The 23,417-nt window shown below is 31.5% G+C and overlaps 3 protein-coding genes across 3 annotated transcripts; all 3 read right to left on the bottom strand.

Annotated features, from left to right (window-relative positions):
- Window positions 1-4,047: 4,047 nt before the first annotated feature.
- Window positions 4,048-4,386, bottom strand: LOC107607042 (uncharacterized). The gene has a single exon (XM_016309031.1). The coding sequence runs from the start codon at window positions 4,384-4,386 to the stop codon at window positions 4,048-4,050; it is 339 nt and encodes a 112-aa protein (XP_016164517.1).
- An 89-nt stretch (window positions 4,387-4,475) lies between these two features.
- Window positions 4,476-12,087, bottom strand: LOC107607043 (uncharacterized). The gene is made up of 7 exons (XM_016309032.1): window positions 11,927-12,087; window positions 11,739-11,884; window positions 11,472-11,660; window positions 11,099-11,282; window positions 10,770-10,948; window positions 9,802-10,065; window positions 4,476-5,275 (listed from the first exon to the last, which is right to left on the bottom strand). Exons 1-7 carry the CDS (start codon window positions 12,085-12,087, stop codon window positions 4,476-4,478), a joined length of 1,923 nt encoding a protein of 640 aa, XP_016164518.1.
- A 5,108-nt stretch (window positions 12,088-17,195) lies between these two features.
- LOC107607044 (uncharacterized) lies at window positions 17,196-21,149 on the bottom strand. The gene is made up of 9 exons (XM_088494686.1): window positions 20,954-21,149; window positions 20,698-20,796; window positions 18,789-18,873; window positions 18,585-18,666; window positions 18,451-18,509; window positions 17,850-17,967; window positions 17,542-17,757; window positions 17,347-17,436; window positions 17,196-17,246 (listed from the first exon to the last, which is right to left on the bottom strand). Exons 1-9 carry the CDS (start codon window positions 21,147-21,149, stop codon window positions 17,196-17,198), a joined length of 996 nt encoding a protein of 331 aa, XP_088350812.1.
- Window positions 21,150-23,417: the final 2,268 nt, after the last annotated feature.

The raw sequence follows: 23,417 nt of genomic DNA, 5'->3' as shown, positions 1-23,417 counted from the left end.
AATTTTATATTTTTATGATTGTTGTTTCGAGGGTTACCTGCAACAGTGATTTGGGTCTAAACGTGAGGTCCAGACTCCTTCGATAGCGTCTTACTCGTATCGGTGCCGAAGTGCCGCCGTCCGAGTTCTTCGTGAGAAGGTGAGTGGTGGTACCTGCAAGAGATTCCGATGCTTAAGTTAGCAAGGACTTTAGGAAGATTTTAGTAGATTGGAACCTCAATATACCTAAGGGTATCAGTTTATTTATAGTAGAATAGATAACCACTTTTTAGAGTAGTTCCACCTTTATTGGCGGATAACTATTCCCTTTTTCTAGGGAGGCTGTTGTGATCTCCCTTCTAGATAAGTGGGAGATATCTTATGAGGTAGTTACTTATTCAAATAAGTAAGGCTGAACAACCTTCGTTGCACCCCGACCTCTATGAGGTCAAGTAGGAGTAGTGGAGGTCACCTTTATGGGGTAGGCTTTTGTTCTTTTTGGGCCGGCTTTATTTTGGGTCAGAGTATGAACATTGATCGTACTTGAGCCCAAAATTTATGAGGTCGGGTTCGAGCATTTTGTGACTTTGGATGTTGACACGTCACGTCGAGTAAATCACCTATATGGGATAGATCGGGTACTCGACGTGGTTTTAAACTTCGAAACATTATGTCTTTTCGTAACGCCACGTACATTCTTTCTTCAGTATCCTTGGTAACTGTGCATGCTATTAATGTGGGGTGCGAAATGATATTTTTGCCCAGTTTCTTATAAATATTCAATTTTCTTCTTTTTCGTTTTTCTGAATTGCTTCATTTTCATTTTCTCTCCAAAAATTCTTCATAGCTCTTTTCTTTCTTCAAAACTTCTTCTGTTTATTCATTTTACTAGGAATTTTTGGATCGTACGTGCTTTTGCTGTTTGAAGTGTGCATTTTTTCGTTTCGTATTTTTCTTTTTAGGTTGGTTTTTACCACTTCTTGTTGCTCTGGTTCTTGCGTTCTTGGATTTCTAGATGGTGTCGTCATTTTTATTGGTGTTGGAAATGCTTTTGAAAATGGGGTTTAGCCTTGTAAATTTTGTGTTGGTCTTGAGCTTTATTTGTTACTGTTGCTGATGAGTCTAAATGTGAAATTTTTATGCTTGTGTTGTCTCCAAATGGTGCCACTTTATATGTTTAAAGATGGTTTCATTTTTGTATCGAATAATGATGATAATTTGTGTTGTATAAGAATTTTTAAGAATTGTAATTCTTTATTGGTGTTGTTAATGATGACTCGACTTTCTGTAAATGTTACCCGATTTCTTGTGGTGACAATTTTCTTATTTTTTGTATTGTAGGTATAGCTTGCATGTCTTAGTCAGTTGTTCACAACATATCCTTTAAAGTTTTATTTGACCTGACTTGGGTAGATATATCTGTTCTTACCGCTATCCCCATTATTGATAGAGAGTATGTCGAAACCTTTCGTAGGCACCATAGGTTGTGTGAGAATCAAGAGGATGAGCGTAGGTATAAGATCTTAGTTGTCGAGCTTAAGGAGAAGGTTTATTTTCCCTGACTTAATAGGTTGGAATGTCATTTTATGTACTTAATAGGAGTTACCCTTCCCTTCTCTAATTTTAAAAATATACCAACTTCTTTATCGGAAACTTGATGTCCGACCTTCTCTTAAGGTCTTCTTTTATCTTTTTTGTCTTGATCAACCCTTTAGCTCCAAATAGGGCTGCACATGGATCGAATAATATCCGCATATCCGCGGTAATTATCCGTATCCGATCCGAATTTTGCGGATATTATCCGATCCGCAGAGTCATTGGATCGGATCAGATCCGATCCGCACTATAACAGGATCGGATTGCGGATTTGGCAGTGATATCCGCGGATCCGATCCGCAAATCCGCATATCCGCACATCTCATATAAATAGCATAGTTTAAGAAAGTAAACCCTAATGTGATATGAATTTTAGTGTGTTATTTTATGAATTTTATGATATCTTGTTTTTAATTTTTTATGTTGTACTTCAACTTAGAATAATTAAACTTAAATCTTGTGTTATTATTTTGTTTTTGTTATTCAAGAGAACTTTTATTAATAATATTTTAGAAGTAAATAGGTTTAAACAAGTGAAATGTGAATTTTCTGAATTTTTTTTTGTAAAAACAGCCAAACAAAATCTTAAAATTGTTTTTTTGAATTATGCGGATATACCCGATATCCGATCCACAAGTATGCGGATCGGATTGGATCGGATCCAACCTGAAAAAAAACGGATATCGTATCCAATCCGATCCGATGAGTGCAGTGCGAATCAGATAGAATTTTAGGCTATATCCGATCCGATCCAATTCGTGTGCAGCCCTAGCTCCAAAACGCAAGGTCGAGTCTCTTTCCGAACTATTGAGGGTAGAAAAGTTTTTGCTATCTTTGATGAGTCCTTTCATGATTTTAATATTTACTTTTTCAAGGTTCACGCTATAGAGGATATCCAACCTTTCTTTTTAGGTGAAACGGATGAGCCCTTTTTCCCTTTGTATTGGGAAGAGAACCATGTGATTGTTAAGTATAACCTGGATGACTTAGATGAGATTGAGGAAAGTGTAATTGGGTTGTTCCAAGAATATTAGACGAGCTTTTTATCTGGATACTAAAAGATATTTAAAAAATCCAAGCCAGCTTCAATTTGAGCTAGGTAGTCTTCTTTTCCATTTTAAAGTACGGCATTTTTTATATTAAAAATTTGAATTTTTTCCTTTATGTCTTTATTTTTTGTAAGGGTATTGATAGATTTTGTTCAATTGTAAGATACAAAAAGGTTTTTTCACTGCAATAAAATAAAAAAAAATTATTATTTTTTCAAACACAAGTTTTAAACTTTAATTCCCTAATTACGATTTTTTTTGTGCATTTAGACAAGTTCGTCGCACCCCTGACGAACTCTATAAAAATTAACAAGTTTGTTGTATCCCGGGCAAACTCTGTAAAAATTATAGAGCTCGCTTTACTCCCGGCGAACTCCACTCAAATATATGAGATTGAGTTTGAAAAGTTAACAATGGTAACTATTATCATCGTCTCCAAAGTACATAAGAATACATAAGAATACACAGTAATAAGTCATATATACTATTTTGTGTACTCCTATATACTATTTGGAGATCTATATATTATTTTGGAAACAATGACATGGATTAAAAATGTGGGTTTTGATATATTTGAGTGGAGTTCGCCGGGAGTAAGGGGAACTCTATAATTTTTATAGAGTTCGTCGGGTGCGACGAACTTGCTCATTTTTATAGAGTTTGTCGGGGGTGCGACAAACTTGACCAAATGCTAAAAAAAAAAATCGTATTTAAAAAATAAAGTTCAAAAATCGTGTTTAGAAAAATAATAATTTTTTTATTTTATTTTAATAAAAAATCTGATACAAAAACCTTTTAAAATTTATTGATAAAGGTAGAAGAGAAATTATTTTTCTAACAATTTGCTCCATATTTTATTTAAAAAAATTTTCAAATTATATGGGTCTATATGTATACATTATTCGGAATGTAGTACGATACTTTAATTTAACCGAGAACCAGTTCATTGAACTAGATTTATCAGATATTAATTATGTGTGTGAGTTTTTTAAAGTAAAACTAGTGTTTGAACCATGCTTAACACGAAAAATTTATTAAAGTAAAAAAAAAAATTATATGTTTCGATATCTAAAACAAAAATACAAAATAATTATTATTTTACAAAATTTATAAAATTATTATCAAAATCAAAGTTTAACTTAAAAAAAGTGAGTAATAATTATTTTATATTTTTTAAAGTAAAATAATTATACACTGATACAGAATTTAAAATAAAATTAAAATATTTATATTAGAATATTATTTTTTTAAAAACTTTTCTATAAACAATATTAATGGTTGAATTTGCAGACATTCCTACATGATTCATAAGTAAAACTTTTAAACCTTTCTTACTCTTAACTCTTGAAAGTGCCACATATAGTTGGTCATATGTAAAAACTGGTCTGGACAAGTACAATCCAACATGAGATAAAGTTTGTCCCTAAGACTTATTAATTGTCATGGCAAATGATACTATTATGGGAAACTGTCTTCGTTGGAATCTAACTGGGACGGTTTCATTTGTTGGTACCATATTCATTCTTGGAATCAAAGCAATATGACCAACATTGTTACCCGTTAAGACTTCACATTCTATGACATGATTTCTAAGATTCCTAACTTGTAGCCTTGTACCATTACAAAGACCATTGGATTGGTCAATATTCCTCAGTAACATCACTGGAACACCAACCTTGAGTATTAATTTATGTGGAGGCAAACCAGAACCATTTATGCTATTCAGTAATTCAGAACCATAGAGATCTAGTTGACTCTCCATAGTCCCCTCATCCATACAAATGGAATCCAAGCTAAGATATAATTTTTTTTTCTCCAGGAATGATAGCCATCAGATGGTTGTTGACCTCTTCAACGATGTCTAGTGTGGGAGCCAGTATAGTTCTTGCTTTGAAAAAATCCTTTGAGGACATGTTTTCCAAAATATTTGGATAAGAAAAAATGAACTAACTCATCAAATGCCTGGTCCAAAGAAGGAATAACAATATCTCTTGGAAGACATATCTCAGATTCACCATCCATATTGTCACCTATTAGACCATCACCAACTTTCAATAACCACTCACCAAATTGCTCTGTCTCATCTTGATCTGAAGCAGTCATCCCTACAGAGAGTCTCATGTTTTTTGTTAGTTTGAGCACCTGACAAAACTTCCAAAGGTAGGACGAATTCACAGTTGAATGAACAATATCTTGTCTCGATTCTCGTGGAATGACAGGAAGAATTTGTCTAAATTCTCCACCTAATACAACCATTTTTCCTCCAAAGGGCAAATCTTTGCTATATATTGGGGAACACCTCATGATATCACCCAAGCCTTTATCAAGTACTTTATAGCAGTACCTACTAACCATTGGAGCCTCATCCCAAATTATAAGTCTGGCTTTCAACAGCAACATTGCTTGAGGGGAACCAAGTTTGATGTTACATACAGAATCCTCAGTTATATTCAGCGGTATTTTGAACCTTGAGTGTGCCGTTCTTCCATTAGGAAGAAGTAAAGATGCAATACCACTCGAAGCAACGTTTAACACTATATCACCCCTTGAGCAAATCTCAGCAGACATAAGGTTCCAGAGAAATGTTTTTTCAGTACCCCCATGACCATACATAAAGAAAAAGCCCCCTTCATCACAATACATGTAACACCCTAATATTCAAATCCTTATGCTCGAGTCATAAGTCAATGATATTACGGTGGTACGACTCTCAGGTGGATTTTTAATAAATAAATATAGGTAATTTCGAAAAGAGTATTAATCGAGAAGCCTGAAAAGAGTAGAAATAAAATCGCGAAGACGTATCTCTCACGTTTCGACAACAAAAGATAAACCGTGAAGCCGAAAACGATATACGGACAAGGCGTAGAGGAGATTAAGAGATAGATAACAGATAGATATATATAACATAAGTAAATAGCTACTAGTCGCGACCCGCGAAGTTTAGGTCGGCTAGAGTACATTATGAAATTAGTTGACAACAGTATATCCTAATCTCTCCCGAAGGAAACATGAGAGCCTCTATAGGCAAATTCAAAGAGTTCAATACATAATATAAACTTTCCAAAACAAAGGTGGAGAGATTCTAATCAAAACACAAAGTAGAGGAAATAAAGATCTTCGCCGTCTCTCAGACGACCCACAACTCACTTCTGAGCATCTGGACCTGTATCTGAAAAATAAGAGATATATACGGAATGAGAACCCCGGGCCCATGGGTTCCCAGTACGGTAAAAGTGCCAAATAAATTCAATGTACTGCAACAAAAACTCACTAAGCATCCTAAACTTCTTCACCAATTATTCATCCTAGGTTCTCGCTAATCCATGAATAGGCAACTGTCATAAGGGAGTGCTAAATTCAATTCATGTTTCACATGTTTCCCAACTCGCTGACTCTTCCACGAATCAGACTCAGAATCATAAGCAAAACCATCACCAGTTGTTCTGCCTCAGCAGTTCTATATCAATACATCATCATGCAATCGCATTATCAATTCATCCCATCAAGAACAGCCCTCACACCCACCGACACCAGCATGAGGGGCCTCTCAGTTGTACAAACACAAGCAATACAGGCAGGTAATACACAACCATGATACAAGTAGAACAAGTAGCATATAGTCAGGTAACATGGCATATATGATGTAGAAATCCAAGACAAATGGCAAATCCAAACAATTCAAACATATGCAAATGATGAATGCCTGCCCTATGGCTGATGATATCATCTGTCGGTTATATAGCCAACCCGACATGCCCTGGTAGCTAACCATTGGACAGAAACACCCCTTGCGGAGCAAGTAGGTTTGAGCTACAACCCCCTTGCTACTGCCCGCTCAACCCAGAGCCAGTGAAATAATCACTACTGCGGCTACTACCCAGGCGGGTGTCTAAAAGCTCAACCTGGAGCGAGTGGATTCACCACTACTGCCGCTACTACCCAGGCGTCGCAATCTCTGACCTGGAGCAAGTGGGACGAACCACAACCCTTGCTACTACCCAGGTATCTCAAGCATTGGCCCGAAGCAAGTGGGACGAACCACAACCCTTGCTACTGCCCAGGCATCTCAAACATATATTCATTCAATCTCAATTCATATTATCAACATTCATTGTTACCAAATCTCAAACATTAACTTGGAGCAAGTGGGACGAACCACAACCCTTGCTACTACCCAAGTATCACAAATAAACATTTATTCATAATCACCCTTCATTATTATCAATCCTCAGACAATGACCCGGAGCAAGCGGGACGAACCACGACCCTTGCTACTACCCAGGTATCACAAATACACATTTGTTCAAAACCCCATGATTAAACTCGTTTATTATAATCCTCCTTTCCCGTCTCATACCCGGAGCAAGTGGACAACGCCACTGCCTACTACCCGGGGTCGCACATCACATTTCAATATTTTTTCATTATTATCCATTTAACATATTTATTCATTAATCATATATGCATTTATACTCAGCCATAAACAATAATGGCTTTGCCGTAACCCGGCAATAACTCAGCCATCCGGATCATGGTCCAATCAAGAACGGGCCATTTATCAATAAATATAGCCCTCCGGCTCATGGCATACACGGTACTTCCACCGTCATCCTCCATATCTCATATAATCATCTTTGATCATCATTGATCATAACTTTTCCCCTTGCTTCACTCGCAAGTTACCACATCCCCTAGCTCATTGCTAGGCATATCAGAATGATTTAATACATAAGAGGTGAGATCGGAGGCTTAGAAGTATGAGATTTGGCTTTTAAAACTCAAAAATCAACTTTGGCATGAAAATAGGGCCACGCGTACGCGCACGCGTGGATGGCCACAAAACTCATCAACGCGCAAGCGTTATACGCGTGGACGTGCGGGTTGAAAAATAGCCAAACGACGCGCAAGCGTCAGCCACGCGTACGCGTGGGTGCTCTTGCGCCACAGGCACAAAACTGGCACAACTCTAGCATAACTCTCGGGAAAATAGCTGGGCATTTGGTGCAGCGCATCGACGCACCCGTGCACACCACACGCACGCGTGGATAGTGCCTTCTTGAAGAACGACGCGTACGCGCCAAGTGCGCCTACGCGTGGAGGGTCATTCAGCTAAAAATTTTCTAAGTTAAAAGCTGTAGAATTTACAAATTCAACCCCCAATCTTCCGACGGACATAACTTTCTCATTTTAAATCATTTTTCACCCGTTCTTCAAACGGCATGGACATCCCGGATCCAATTTCATTTCTAAACAGATTTGGCACAAAACAGAGATCCGTAGTCCAAGTTATGTCCCGTCAAAGTATGCCCAAAAACCATGTTTTCATACAAAACCACTAGGTGCCATTTTCAAAACAAGCCATTTTCAACTCTTTTCAAAATCAACCAAAACATGCCAATTTCAACCCTTTTTGAAATCAATCAAAATGTACCAAAATCCACATCAAGCCATCCTCAACTCACACATTGACACTTTACCAAAAATTCCCAAAACCACATCTAACCATTTTAACACTTCTCAATCAAATGGCTAAAGGACAAACACAATATCATGTCATACATCCTTCCTCATCCCAATTTTCAATAATACCATTTCCAATCAACCATCATTATACGTAATCAATATCATACTCACTATCACGTGATTTCACCCACAAATCAACCTTAATCATTCCCCAAGCATATATCACAACATACATATCTCTAATGCATCATCATACCATCAAGGCATCAATAATCATAATCACATATATGATCACATAATATATCTCAACCGAACCAAACATACCTCGTCTACATAATTTCACCCAAAATTACCAAATTCCACACTTCAACTTCTCAAACCTTATTATTCAATAACCAACCTAATTATTCATATATTCATTATCTGAAATTCATCCAATCACTTGTGCCATCATACAATGCACACATCGACTTACCTTTCTTACCTCTTTCCGGCCTCCGGCCCAAAATTCACGGCCTCCGGCCCAATTTTCACAATTTAAATGCATAAACCACAAATCAATACTCATTACCCAGTACATCAAATTCTCAATACACCAAGCATACAAGGTCACACAATTCTCAACCCAATCATTAATTCACATTACATATCAACTATGCATATTAGCACCAACCATTTACACAATCCAAACTTAATCCTAGGGGGCATCTAGCCTAGGAATTCTCATCACAACACACGGTATTTAAATGAAACTTAAACCGTACCTCTTGTAGCCAAACCAATTGAGCCTCTTCTTTGGAATTCTTCACCAACCTTAGCTCCAAGCCTTACCAAAGCTCCTCAAGCAATACTAATCTCCCAATTGTGCACCAACATCACCAAATACACTAACATAACCAATGTCACATACATACATCAACCTAGGGCTCATAAAAATGACAAATCACAAGGGTTTGAGCACTTCTTACCTCAGCCCATATGAAGTAGGGATAGAACCCACTTAGAATCCATGTTGGAGTATTCCTAAACACCCAAAATCACAAGATTTCAACACTAACTACCCAAAAACGTGTAACAGTAGGGAATTTCGAAAACTGGGCAGATATGAATGAAATACTCACCACCAAACTTAGATAGAATTGTAGAGGATGAGAAGAGCAACGCGTGGCCGCAAACGGCTCGTCAATCGGAGCTCCGTAGCTCAAGTTATGGTGGTTTGAAGATCAAAGAGAGTTAGGTTTTCTCTCTTCTCTTCTCTCTTCTCAAATCAGCGCCCCAACCCTTCTTTTTAGGGTAAAATGAGCTGAAATGCTCACAACTAATGTTTATATATGTTGGGTCTTGGGCCCACTTAGGCCCGATTCACTTATTTTTGCCCATTGACCCAATTTTGGGCCAAAACCTTTAAGATTAGCGCTCTAAATCGCACTTTAAATATTTCTACCTTCCCTAATTATAATTCCTCATTTCTTAATCTTATTTACCCATAATCAATTTCCTCAGTTGTAGTACCAGACAGATCTCAGCCGGTACTGCCGGTCAAAATTTCACTGCGCACTTTTACGCAGAAAACTATATTTTCCGACTCGGAAAAATTCACTGAATCCAAATATCATATTTAAATTATCAAATTCCGATTGCCAAATCTTCCAACCATATTCGCTCCTATTTAACTTATTATTTACTAAATTTCGATTAGACCGGGTATTACAATACACAGCTGTAACAATTTTATCGAATGCATATCTCTGCTCAGGTGTTGCGATGGCTAACATGTCTGAGGCATTTTTCTTTAAATCATCCCTGTTAAAGTTTAGCTCTTCCCTAATAACCCTTTCGGTTAACAAAGAACTATCAACTTCAGTTGCTAAAGGCATAGGAGGATAGCCTTTCAAGATTTTACCATAGGAATATAAGATCTTGTCTATATCCATTAAGCACAACTGCTTAATCTCATCATCTGACATTGTTAACTCTGCATATTATACGATACTGTAAAAATTCAATCAAACTAAAAATAATCAATAAGGAAGAACTTTTATCATTGTAATTAATAAAAAACTCACCCCTCATGTTCATCACGGCTCTCTGTCGATACAAAATATCATCTGAGAGTTCATGCCAACATCTATCCCAGACATGTTCTGGTCTTGAGATATTGTTGGACGTTAATAGAATGACAAATAACCTCCTAACATATAATCCTGAGGACCATGAGCTTGCTTCCTTAATTGCATCAATGAATTCTTTGTCATCTTGTAAGAGTCCAAGGGCGAAGCATGCATCTCTATACGTAGCATAAATTATTCCTCCTACTATTCTTATATCTCGAAAACTCATACATCCTCTTTGAGTATTCAAGAGAAGTTGTTGTTAATATTCTTCGGTATTTGCTAGAAAAAAACTTGGTTAAAATCCGACTTTTAAGTTGTTAAATGGATTAAGCTACACTATTTTAATTATTATGTCGCTACACATCCGCATAAGAATAATTTTCGAAAAAATATAGAAAAATAAAAAATTGTGTAATCTACAGATTATAACTGTTGAAAGTTATTTGAACATTTATTTTCTAGTGTAGATAAATCGAATAAAATGGACGTGGGGTACAGGCTGTTAAGATTTTAAATTAAATCATTAAATAAATAAGATCAAAAATGAATATAAACTCATCATTACCTGCAGGTACATGAGTCAATCTTCCAATTTCGAAACATTTCTTTCGAGGAAACCACTTTAAAGAATCGTCCTTCCAAACAAACTTGGTTGGAAATTCAGCATAAGTCAGACTTCGAGCATAGGGATATGACATGTTCGCCGCCATCCATCCCAAAAACATGGACTTATGAGATATTGCTCTTTCAACGATATCATTCACATTAGAAGTTTCACCATAAACCACAGGTTGCTCATCCTCCAAATGGAATGGAAGTCTAATCACAAATGGTTCTTTCTCTTGGATTTCGTATCCAAATAGACGCCAGACTGCCTCACATGTCGAAATGTACCTACAATAGCAGTAATTCCTAATTTCGTCAACAACTTGTGTGGCTTCTGACGGATCACCAGCATTATATAGAGTAGCTGTTACGCGGTCATTACCCTTATGTACATACTTAAACAGATACTTAATAGAACTTGTTTGGCATGTGTATTCTACATTTATGTGGCACCCAAACTTGAGCAACAATTCTGGATTATATGGAACAATAAACTTATTGTCTAGTACACATTCTCCTTTCTTCATTGTTCGACCGTTATCAGTACGCCTATATTTGGAAAATTCGGCCTCATCAATGAGTGTTCGCTATCTAAACTCTTTAGGATAGAACTTTGAACAGGATCCATTCTTCATGCAAGGTGAATTCTTGTTGTACGGACCACATGGACCATGTACCATGTAATTTTGAACAGCTCCATGTAGATTTGGCCTTTCATTTTCATCAGAAATCTCAGCTGTTATATGTTTGTCTATGTCATCTGGTGTTTGTGGCTTGAACTCGTTACTCATGAATAAAAGGATATGTGCATGCAGAAGCCCTCTCTTTTGAAACTCTACAGTGCAAATGTCTGAAAATTGAAAAAGACAAATGATCAAAGCATTACAACATAAGATTTTAATAAACCGTTGAATAAACACAGACTTACATACCAAAATTTTGCCAAAGATTTTTCCCTCTTTTAGGTCATCAATCAAACCATCAAGCTTGATCTTGAAAACTCGACACAATATATCAGAACGGTCTTTTGCCTTCAATCCAATGGTAATAAAATAGCTAGGATATCCTGCATATCTGCAAATTGCAAATGCATCTTTACAATTATTCATCATATACCTAGGTCCACCGGTAAAAGTACTGGGAAGAATGATTCTTTTGCCAAGCCTTGCAGCATCTACATCCCCGTTTATAAGACTTTCATGCAGACATTTGTATTTATCAATCCTCAACTGTGGTTGTTTACACCTAAAGAATTTTAACCTCTCTGATTTCACCATTGTGTAGGCATCTACCAGAAACTGTTGAAATAATCTCTTTGATCTCAGAATTAACGGAGATTCACTCGTTCTTTTCTGTAGTCGAAAAGGAAAGAATTGTCACAAAGTGATTGTTTTGTTTTTCTTTGTAGGCCTAGCGGAGATAGAATCTGATGTTGCAATACCCAAACGAAATACATCGTCCCCATAGGGAAACAACAATGGATATTGCAAGGCTAAATAAGATGGATGAAAAAATCAATCCGCTGGATCTTTCTAGATTGACTCTCTATAATAATATCTCTATCTTTACTAAGTTGTTCGACATCGCCAACAATCAATGCAGCCACCTCAGATGCAGATGGTAAGTTGTATGTCCTGCCATCTGTAGTCCTTTTACTAATCAACTTAAGCTTTATGTTTGTGCAATTTTCCTGTTGGTACCTATCTCTTGCATAGCGAAATTCTTTGCCAAACTATTATATTTGTCTAGCATGTTTCTTAATATTGCCACAATTTCCCTATCCCGCTCATTTATAGCTTTATTGGAACTGCAAAAAAAAACAATAAAATTTATGTTATTTTCTCTCACAGATAAGAAATAACTAAAAAGTTTGACTGGTTGAATGAAAATTATTGAAGTGTGCCTATTCGATTATCAATCTCATTTTCTGTGTCATAGATATATAGCTGGAAAAATGTTGGTCACAAACTATCAGGAGGAAGTAAGCTACCAATGCTATGGTAGTTTTGACCCCCAAGCTTAAAAATTGGAGGAGCAATCCCATTGTTCACCTCACGGTCAATTTTTTCGGCCATTGATGTAAAACAAAATATTGAATTAAATGTCCTTATATTTTTTAGAAAATGAATACTTCTTTGATCTCCTCTTTTATGAAGCTGAATGAGCTCATCAGGAGGCACAGAAAGTAGAGGAAGCTCGATCTTTCCTTCCATACAACATAATAAAAACTTTGGTTAGGGCGACTGTTTGGATTTAGCAAGCCTTTCTCCAGACCACATCCATACTTTACAGTGTTGACATTGATAAATAGGATTTCCTATATCCCAGACATCTGACAAATGAACTCTCTTTATATACTCAGTTGTCATACCGATGCAATTTAGTCCATGATGTACAAAAAGATGCAAATAAACATACAGATAAAATTTTTGCATACCGTCTAAGGTTTCTGAGGATGGTATAAAATTATCTTCAATATCCACATCCAACATTGAATCATCATAACCATTCAAAACTACAATAAATAGAAATCATAAAAAATGCAAACATATATGTTGATGTATTACTAATAATTCACATCTCTTGAAAATTACAAACTTAAATTCTTGATATAATGAGAAATTACCTTCATCATCAACAAAAGGGTCAACATTTTGACCACTTTGTGTGTCACCGCTTGGTGGTTGCATTTTAACAGTTGATAAATTTACATCTTCATAAAATTGTGCCAAATTAATAGCCACCGAAGCAACAACAGAGAAAGATTATCTTTTCTGCACCCCAATTATAGTAGAACTTCTTTACAAAAAGTTCAATTTTATTCCATTAAACATTAGACACTATAGGAAAGAAAAGAATATAATAATGATCATCTTTTCTAAATTACCTTTCTGTTAGGCACGATCTGTGGGAACTGCAGTGTGATGGAAACTGATTTTGTGGAACGACTTCCGTTAGATTATTGGCGGGTCCTTGTACACCGGAGTATGCTAGAATTGTAATAAATCTATGTTATATAAATGATTTCCGATTAAGTATACTTTTTGTTAAATATTGGTGTATGAATCATTTGGCAATCACTAATTATACATACTATTTGTTAACATGGACAGTGGAGTTCTTGTCAGTGAGGGATCCGTCCGTAGAGTTAAAGATTTAGATCTTATCTCTGATGTAGAAGGTCTTACATAATTAGGAGGAGTATTTTCTTGTCCAATTCCATGCGAGGCACAGTGTACACCATACACAGATAGTTACTTCCCTATGAATGAGTAATGAGAAATATATAAAAATTTTTTGTCATTAAACTGATATAAATTAAATTTAGATAAATATGAGTCAATTATAGTGAGAAAAATGTCACCTTTATCTTCACTGGATTGTAAACTGAGAATATTAAATGAGGTACCAGTTTCTTGACACACTGTTCTTTGACTTGTAGTAATATGATGTACATTTTTATGTACGTCAAAATTTGTATTATTGTTGCTCTTCGACACTGTTAAGTCAAGAAAAATAAATGAAACAAATAATAATTATTCAATTAACTAATCTCATATTTGATTTTATACAATTTTAGTAGTATACTTTCGTAGTTAAAATTTTTTTGTATTGATTTAGTTTTATTGAATTATTTTTTAAATTATTAAACTAAATCAATAAGTATCCATATCATATTATTTAAAATATACTCGGTCATGACTTAAAAATAAATACAATTCAATTTAAATAATAAATAAAACTCTAATTTTAAATATAATTTTAAAATTTTAATTTATTTAAATCGACTTGAATAGATCTACACAAAAGCATCGAATTTTATATTTTTCCAATTAGTATAGAGTTTTATGTATTAATTTAGATTAAATAATATATTATTTTAAATTATGACAGAATATATCTTAAATAATATTAAATAATTAATTAACTTAAATAGTACATGAAGATTTGAAGATTGCATAATTTTTATGTAATTTATAACTTATTAAATATGAATTTAAAAAAAATTATAAAGATGAATAGTTATTTACAGTTTTTCAATCACTAAATTAAAATATCTAAAAAATTATGTATAGTACAAACTATTTTCGCTAATATTCTCAACAATGATGATAGTTTAAACTGTATTTCTCATAAAAAAATAAAAATTAAAAAAGTTTCACAAGAACACTTATAGAAGCACAAAAAAAGCAGACTTATTATCATCAAGTCTTTTTCGTTTTCTTGCCAAAATTATCCTTCGTCTTAACCTTGCAACCTTAAATTGTGTGACTGGAGTGGGATACATTATCGTTGTTAAGTCACTTATCTACAATGTACTTGTCCCGTAACAATGAACTACGAATACAAATTTTTAAATTTTAATACTTATCTTGAAGTTAAATTTTAAATATCCATTAACTTACAATACTGATTATTGATTGATTAATTTATGAGATATCATTTTTTACCTAAAAAGTAAAAAACTTAATTTTTAAATATGTAAAAATATATTAACAGTAACTTTTAATTCACAAATTAATAATCTAATTAAAAGGGGTATATATATATAAGCCAAACCAATTTAAATATAACTATCTTAAGCAAATTAATTTTTATATTATATATTTTTAAATAATTAATTAAAAATATACCCTCATACACAACAATTTTTAAATTTGAATTTAGAAGTGATTAATAAATCATATTTTTTTAATCAACGTATAACAAATAAAAATTAGTTAAGGAAAAAATATTCAACATATAATAATTTTAGTCATTTAAAATTTAAATATTAAAAATTGGATTACGTATTAAAAATTAAATACAACTTTGTGGTATGTTTCAATAATAATAATAATAATATACTTTTAAAAGGTAGTACTGCATGTTTTCCGTGACATGTAATTTTTAAATTTATTTTATAAATAATATAATATTTTTTTGGATAATTAGATTAAATGAATAATAAAAATTAGTATCCAAATTAAAAAACTTTAATCTATCTAATAAAAGAAAATGATACTTATATAAAACATATGAAACTTGCATAAAATATAGTATATTGTGTAGTAACAGCGCTTTTAGAGACTGCATAATAGTCTTAATATTTTTTAAATATTTAACAATTATACAAATATTATTTATTTTCAATTACTAAGTTAATAAGTTTATAACATGTGAACCGAAAAAAAGTAAGATTGCAAAGAAGTTGAACAAAATAAAATGAAAACACTAATCAATAGAAGATTAATCGACACTTAAAAAATTTATTTGAAACGAAAAAAAAAACTTACATAAAGATGTGGTGCAATGTGCAACAATAACACCTTTAAAAATATTTAATAATCAAATATCAAATACTGAATATGATAATTATATGTAATTGTAGAGTTGTGCTAAAATTTTAATGTGTATATGTTATAATTTGTTGAAAAGAATCAAAGAAATTATTTTATTTCAAATCAAAAGTTTCCTTTTTTGAGCGAAATAAAAAATTTTCCATTTATGGAGTCATAAATATAATGTAACCTACTTTAGTGAGCGACAGCAGCATACAACACCAACACCCTAACAATCACTATCATTCAGTAATTACTCTTATTTATTAATATTTTTTATTTGATAATTTAATGTTCAATGACTAATTAATAATAAATTAAAAGTACTTTTTATATATTGTTATTATTTTATTTCGAAAAAATCCATATATTAATTTTTATTTGTGGATTTTGAGTTTTAGGTTGAAGAATTTAGAATATGAATAATATATATCGGTCCCATGTCATGATTGCTTAAAATTTGTGTCATCTTCTTCGTGAATCACTCCTATTTCAACAAATTTGTGGTCATTTCATTCTTTTATTGTTGTTTTCTAAACCAAGCATCATACACAGCAAATTTAAGATAGTTTTATCCCATTCATATGCCTTTTTTATCTAGCATCAATAAAATTTCATTATTACTGATTTTAAAAAAAATTAAAATCTAAAACGATGGTTAAAAATAAATAAAGAGCTTAAAAATAGCAGACACAATTACTGACTCATATTCCATTAGTAAAAAAATCTCTATTCTAAAGAATTTCATTAATCAACAATAAATAACGTCTAAAATAGTATATATATATAAAATATGTTAATAATACCCATAATTATTGACTTATATATTAGAGTCATGTTTCACTTGTATCAAAATAAGAAGAAAATACTTCTAGTGTTATTAGCATGCCCAAAAATATAGATAATTAAATAAATCAAAACAACAATTGTTCAATTTAAAATATCTTAAAATTTAAATAGTATCAGTTTTTTTAATAGACAATAGCTATAGTTAAGACTCCACCAAACCTTCAAAACATGCTCCTTTATTTTCATTACATGAAAAATCTCATGTTTCACAGCAACTACTTTTTAATAGAAGGAGCACCAGACATATTAAACTCATTCAACAGGCTCTTCAAACAAAACAAAACAAAAAAGTATAATTAAGATTTTAACCAAAAAATGAAATCTGAAATATAAAAGAGGCCATATAAGTGAAGACTAAATGAATACCCTAACAACAGGTCTTTTAGTAGTAGACAAATTGTCCACGATTAGATCAGGTGACTCATCACAAACAGAACATCCATCTTCACCTCGAGGCTACATAGAAAAACAATGAAAAAATAAATAAATAACACCTCATATTTGGCAAATTAAGCCTTAATATACATAGTCTAAAATCAACAAAAAAAAAAAAAATTATACCTGAACAGGGTTAACAGGATCAGCAGGGGGTACACCAGATTTTACCGGGCCTTGAATGTCCCTCCACCTCGCTAAAATGGTAGAATCAGAACTTATCACCGATACATCATAAGAATCATACCATCCAGTAGTTTCTACTTCGACTTTGAATAGAAACTCCTTATCAAGGAAAAACTCATTAAAACCAGTAGGATCTCTGCTTGCTTCCGCTTTTTCCTACACCCAAAATTTTATATTTTTATCATGTTAAATAAACAAACATCTCTGATTGACAATCATAACGTGATCAACGAAATGGCTTCACATACATTCAACTCTTTCACCATCTCAGTACAGGTCCATCCGAATAGAGCTACGACTTCCTTATCGAACACAACAAAATTTGTTGTAGCAGTACCATAAAAAACCAACAAATTCAACTTATACCTATTTTTTTTATTCAAAAACATCAATTAACACTTGGCCTGTCACCCTTTAGTTACAACAAAATCATAAAAATTATATTCAACATAATTTAGATGCTCAAACACAATTTTTTTAGGCTTATCATTTTTCTAGATTTTGGTCCAGCAGAGGAGACTTTGGTATAAAATTGTTATAGGTATATGAAGTTTTTTTGTGTACTCTATCTTTGTTTGCCATTTTTGTGTGTGTCTAGACCATATATCCATAAACTAAAGAGTTTTTGTTTATAATAATTATTGGTATTAAGTCAGATATTGCTAAATAAATTAAAAAAAGACATAATCAATTACATAATTATATTATTTTTTTATAAAAAGATTGCACAAATAAGTCTAATTAGAGTCATATCTGTCAACCACATTATTCACGTCTCTATTACAGCCATCGCAGAAGTATATATCCGCATTAACTTTTGCCTTCACGCTGAAAATATATGATTTATACCACCAATTTGGAACGAGTTCAACATCAAGAACAATGGTCAGAATAACATAGAATCCAACCTACATAGGAACAGTTTGAAAGTTAAAAAAAAAATGAACCAAACATAAAAAAGTAGTTTTCTATAAAGCATTCACATCTGCAGCCGCACGTAACTCCTTAATTATCTTCCTCTCAGTGGAATATAAAACTTCATCTTCATCAGCATACACCGATTTGCTAGTAATCACAGACAGGTACTACGAGATCTCTCTATAGTACACGCTACTTATCAATCACGACGCCACAAAAATACAGTCAATATGTACAACCATAAATAATTCACAATATTGATACAATACCTTTTTCGAAGCATCATAGTCTCAGGAACATCTGGATTTATCAAGAGTCTAGTAACATACATAATGTTTTGTATAATATTGGTACCTATATACAACAATCATTGCTTAAATGAGTTGTACAATTATACATGACAGAAGAATTATCGAATGAAAAGTAACCAAAAATGTCCTTAGATTTAAAAAAATAATTATAATCTACTGTGAACCTAATTAATTAGTAAAACTTTTTATTTTAGCAATGAGCTATAAAAAAAATATTTAATGCAAATATAAAATAATAAAAAGTATTATATAATAATAAAAATATAGCTTAAAATTATATATTGATTAATTAATTCTTGAGTAATTCAACATAGGATTTACAATTAAAAGAAATTAAAAACTGGTGATACTTCGTCTATCCACTTTTATATACTAATAGTTTGTATCACTTCAATTAATTAAATTTTAGAAATTAAAAAAAAAAAGAATATTTTCAATGATATTTAAAAAAATCTTTACTTATCTCAACTGTTCTTACTATATAAAAAATTGATGGCATAACTTTCCTTCTATTAACAATCTTTCTTGAGTCACCCAGTATCTAACCGAAAATTCATAAGTCACTATTTGATCTCCGAATCAATACATTATATTTTTAAATTTTTTTCTACTCAACTCTAATATTTATTAACTTTTATAAATTTTTTTGTATTACATTTCTATTTTGATAATAGATTCTCAATCATAAATTGAATACAGAATAATTTAGAAATTATTTTAAGAAAAATACATTAATTATAAAATATTATTTTTATATTAAACACACAAAAATAATCCTTATTATATATAATTTATAAAAAGCATATTATAAAAAAGTGAATTAGTCCTTACATTAATATTTTTTAATATATTAATAATGATAATAAATAAATAAATATTTATTTAATATTAAACATTCTCATGTAATTTAATTCGCACTGAAACTATATAACATGAGTCTAATAATATTCCAAACGGTAAACTATAAGTAACAATTATTTAATTATAGCTTACCAAAATAAAAAATAATTCTACTACATAAATTTATATATAAATTGAAACTGTTGAAAAAGTATACATAAGTAATCGGAATATATACAACGTACAATAAAAAAATACTAATTAAAATAATAATAACTTAATAGTGTCTGAGCAAATACTTGTTAATAATGGTTAACTTAAAAAAAATTAAACAATTCACTGCATTGAACATAAAAATGAACAAAACATAAAAAAAAATGTATCTCTCCTTCGTAACATATAGAAATGTGAGTCCTAATATTCACAATATTTTGCCGTTAGAAAATAAATCTATTCTAATAAAATATGACAATAAAACGACACAATTAAATTATAACCCTAGTAACTAATTAATTTATTATATATGATTATTAAATGAAAACATAAATAACTAATCAAATATAATAAATATTTATATTAAAAGAATCATAATAATAATAATATTAATCGTAATACATTTAAAGTTATAAATATTTAAAATCGTTATACATAAAATTCTTATTACTATTAGTCTGCTATCTCATTTCAACAATTCACACACAAACTATTAATTTTTTATCACTGAAAGAGAGTGTTAACTCTTTTCGCATCTCAATAATTAGTAGAAATAGTGACAATAAGATATAATCATTTGATAATAATCAAATTTTCACATACCTCCAGCATTTTTTACTTTTGTAAATTGAAAAATAACCACTGGCAGTTGTTGATTGCCCGATGCCACAAGATCCTTGATCCGGTCCACCATCTCTTCAAAAACAATAATATTAAGCTTTAAATTGTAGAGAAAATACAAATTATTTAGAAAATAAAAAATTACTTATATAAACATATTAATTGCTGAGTAAGGGTTGTTGGAAAAAAATACACCCGTCATTCTCAATATGAATGACTATCATGTCAATAAGTTTGTCATCTTTCACATATTTTCTCTCACCCTCTACACCGGTCATAACTCCAGCAACGTCTTAAATAAATATCAAACAGAAAATTGTGCACAAATCACACGTTTTAGTGATATTTTGTCATAATTACAGAAGAAAAATCAACTTGTGTACTTGCCATAAATTATACACTTACCAACCAAAAGAGAGTATCCCATAATTTAGGAACCAACTTAATACCATATAACGGTATTGCATCACAGAAAGAGGGTAAGACAGTAGTTCTCTCTTGAAAAAACAACCGAAATTGATGCGATGTTGTGCGATACAACCCACAGTTGTTGCTAACTCCAAAGTATGTAAAAATATACACAGTTCTCTCCGATATCAATGATTCGAACACAAATATCACATCCTCACCTACAGAAGCATGCATAGTTGTTCCCTATTTTTTCACAAAGTATAAAATTTTATTATTCACTTTCTACACACAGTACAAATAAAGTCCAACTAAATAAACAAACAAAATTTATATAAAATATTTCTTTCAATAGTTATAACTGAATAAATTAAAAATATGATTTAAATATAAAATATTAAGTATTAAGCATTAATAACAGATTTATATTCACCCAAAAGGAAGAATATACATATAATAGATTCAAATATTTAATACTTTAATATATACTACTGTTATATTTTAAACATATATTTAACTATATATTGAAAGAATAATTAAAATATTTAATTTTAAACGACTGATTTTATTGTTTAGTGACTTTCACTTGAGTATAAAATTTTTGTACGACACTTTTTTTTTCACGCAATTCATGAAAAACAGGTTGAGAAAATTTTTAATTATTTTTTTTTAACCATAGATATTAGAAAGCAAAAATGTGTGATGACAATCATGCATGAACATTAAGTATTATGTAGAAGAGGGTTAAGATTAATGACAATCATGCATATGCGTTAGTAATGCCTTTATTATTTTTCTCTTAATCATGTATATTAAAATTTATAATTTTATATAACTATTTATGAAAATTTTGCTAAAAGTCCCCCAAATCTCCCTCTTTATTGGCTAAATACCCCTCACTCTTTGGAGCCCTTGTTTCGCTTTTCCCTTATAATTCCTCATGTCCGATAGTCAAAATTTTTTATTTTTTTTTTCTAGTGTACACTTTTTTTTAAAAGGAAGAGTTAGTTTTATATTTTTCACCTAGATTTTGTTCTTTTCTATACATATGCGTGCTAGTTCTCCACGCACACTTATTGAAAGACTTAGTATTTGGATTGAATTCTTTTTCTTTAAATTGACTCTTAATAAGGACATATACTGAATTACCTAAAAAATTTATGAAATAAAATACTTCAAAATAAAATGCAATACTTTTTTTTAGATATATATAAGCTGCAAGCAAGACGGGGATCTTATTGTGACATGACTTATCAGATTAAAGATAAATTTATTTTATATATATTAAATCTCTTTTTGACTGCAAAATTTTTTTTATAATAAAAATTTTACGTTTTCTTGCAGGGAAATATACAATTGGGTTTTATTCTTGTTCAGTTTTTAATTGAATAGTCCCAAGATAAGCATAAAACTGTTGAGATTGAAATTGTAATAATTATGAGAGTGAGGATCATACAAATGTGGGACTATGTGTATAAAAACAGAAAAATAATTGTGTGGATGAATAAATTAGAAGTACCTGCTCATCCATTAACACCATTTCAATGGAGCTATTGGATTTGGGGTTTTTGAATTTCGGTAAAGACCAGAGTCTGTTTATTCTGACATGAATCTTCCAGCATTCTTTTGGCGGTGCAATTATCTCTAACAAATCATATCGCCTATCTAGTTTTTTTCTAGAAAAAAAAAATAAGAGCAAGCGTAAATTCTAGCAAGTATGTATGGTAAGAGTATAGGACCATACATTCTAGGCTTTTATAGCAACTAAGAAGAGGTATATATTTGGGTAAATCATTTTAAAATTAGACTGCATCCAAAATTACATATCCTCCATAATCCAAAAGAAGAAAAAATCTGTCTTGATAACTTAAAAAATGAAAAAAAGATTTGACTTGAAAATAAAACACTTATTCTACATCATAAATACTGTCAATCCAAAATATACTGAGTAAAAAAAGATATGAAAATAAGATCTGAATCCATGCCTTTCTGTAATTACAAAATATATATATATATAATAATACCCATAATATATGTATCAGAAAAATCCATAATATATACGTGTATAGTAATACACATAATACTTTTATCAGAAAAAAATATATTGTTATTATTTTATTTCGGAAAAATTCATATACTAATTTTTATTTGCGGATTTTGAGTTTCAGGTTGAAGAATTTAGAATATGAATAATATACATCGGTCCCATGTCATGATTGCTTAAAACTTGTACGATCTTCTTCGTGAACACTCCTATTTCAACAAATCTGTGGTTATCTCATCATTTTATTGTTGTTTTCTAAACCAGATATCATATGCAGCAAATTTAAGATAGTTTTATCCCATTCATATGCCTTTTTTATGAGCTTAAATTATTAGAAAAAATAATTTTATAACATAGTATCATAATTTCTATAATTTAAAATTTGAGACATTGATTTTTATTGACTCTAAAAAGAATATTGCAACATAAGACAAATAAAAAAAATATAAGATTTAGACAAA

The sequence above is a fragment of the Arachis ipaensis genome, chromosome B7, assembly GCF_059453495.1.
Source record: "Arachis ipaensis isolate K30076 ecotype BB chromosome B7, ASM5945349v1, whole genome shotgun sequence".
NCBI classification, from domain to species: domain Eukaryota; kingdom Viridiplantae; phylum Streptophyta; class Magnoliopsida; order Fabales; family Fabaceae; genus Arachis; species Arachis ipaensis.
Note: the sequence above shows the minus strand (reverse complement) of the source record. Positions and strands in the feature narration are given on the sequence as shown.

Bases quoted from the DNA above. Each gene is read 5' to 3' on its own strand.
- LOC107607042 (XM_016309031.1), bottom strand. From the start codon at position 4,386: ATGGAGAGTCAACTAGATCTCTATGGTTCTGAATTACTGAATAGCATA.
- LOC107607043 (XM_016309032.1), bottom strand. From the start codon at position 12,087: ATGGTGAAATCAGAGAGGTTAAAATTCTTTAGGTGTAAACAACCACAG. The intron at 11,283-11,471 runs GTCCGTACAACA...CATATAATCCAG, and splicing joins CATGGTACATGGTCCATGTG to AATTGTTGCTCAAGTTTGGG. The intron at 10,066-10,769 runs GTAATGATGAGT...TATAATATGCAG, and splicing joins ATTGACTCATGTACCTGCAG to AGTTAACAATGTCAGATGAT.
- LOC107607044 (XM_088494686.1), bottom strand. From the start codon at position 21,149: ATGCATGCTTCTGTAGGTGAGGATGTGATATTTGTGTTCGAATCATTG. The intron at 20,797-20,953 runs GTATTAAGTTGG...TATTTATTTAAG, and splicing joins TGATGCAATACCGTTATATG to ACGTTGCTGGAGTTATGACC. The intron at 18,510-18,584 runs GTGAATGCTTTA...GTTCCTATGTAG, and splicing joins AGTTACGTGCGGCTGCAGAT to GTTGGATTCTATGTTATTCT.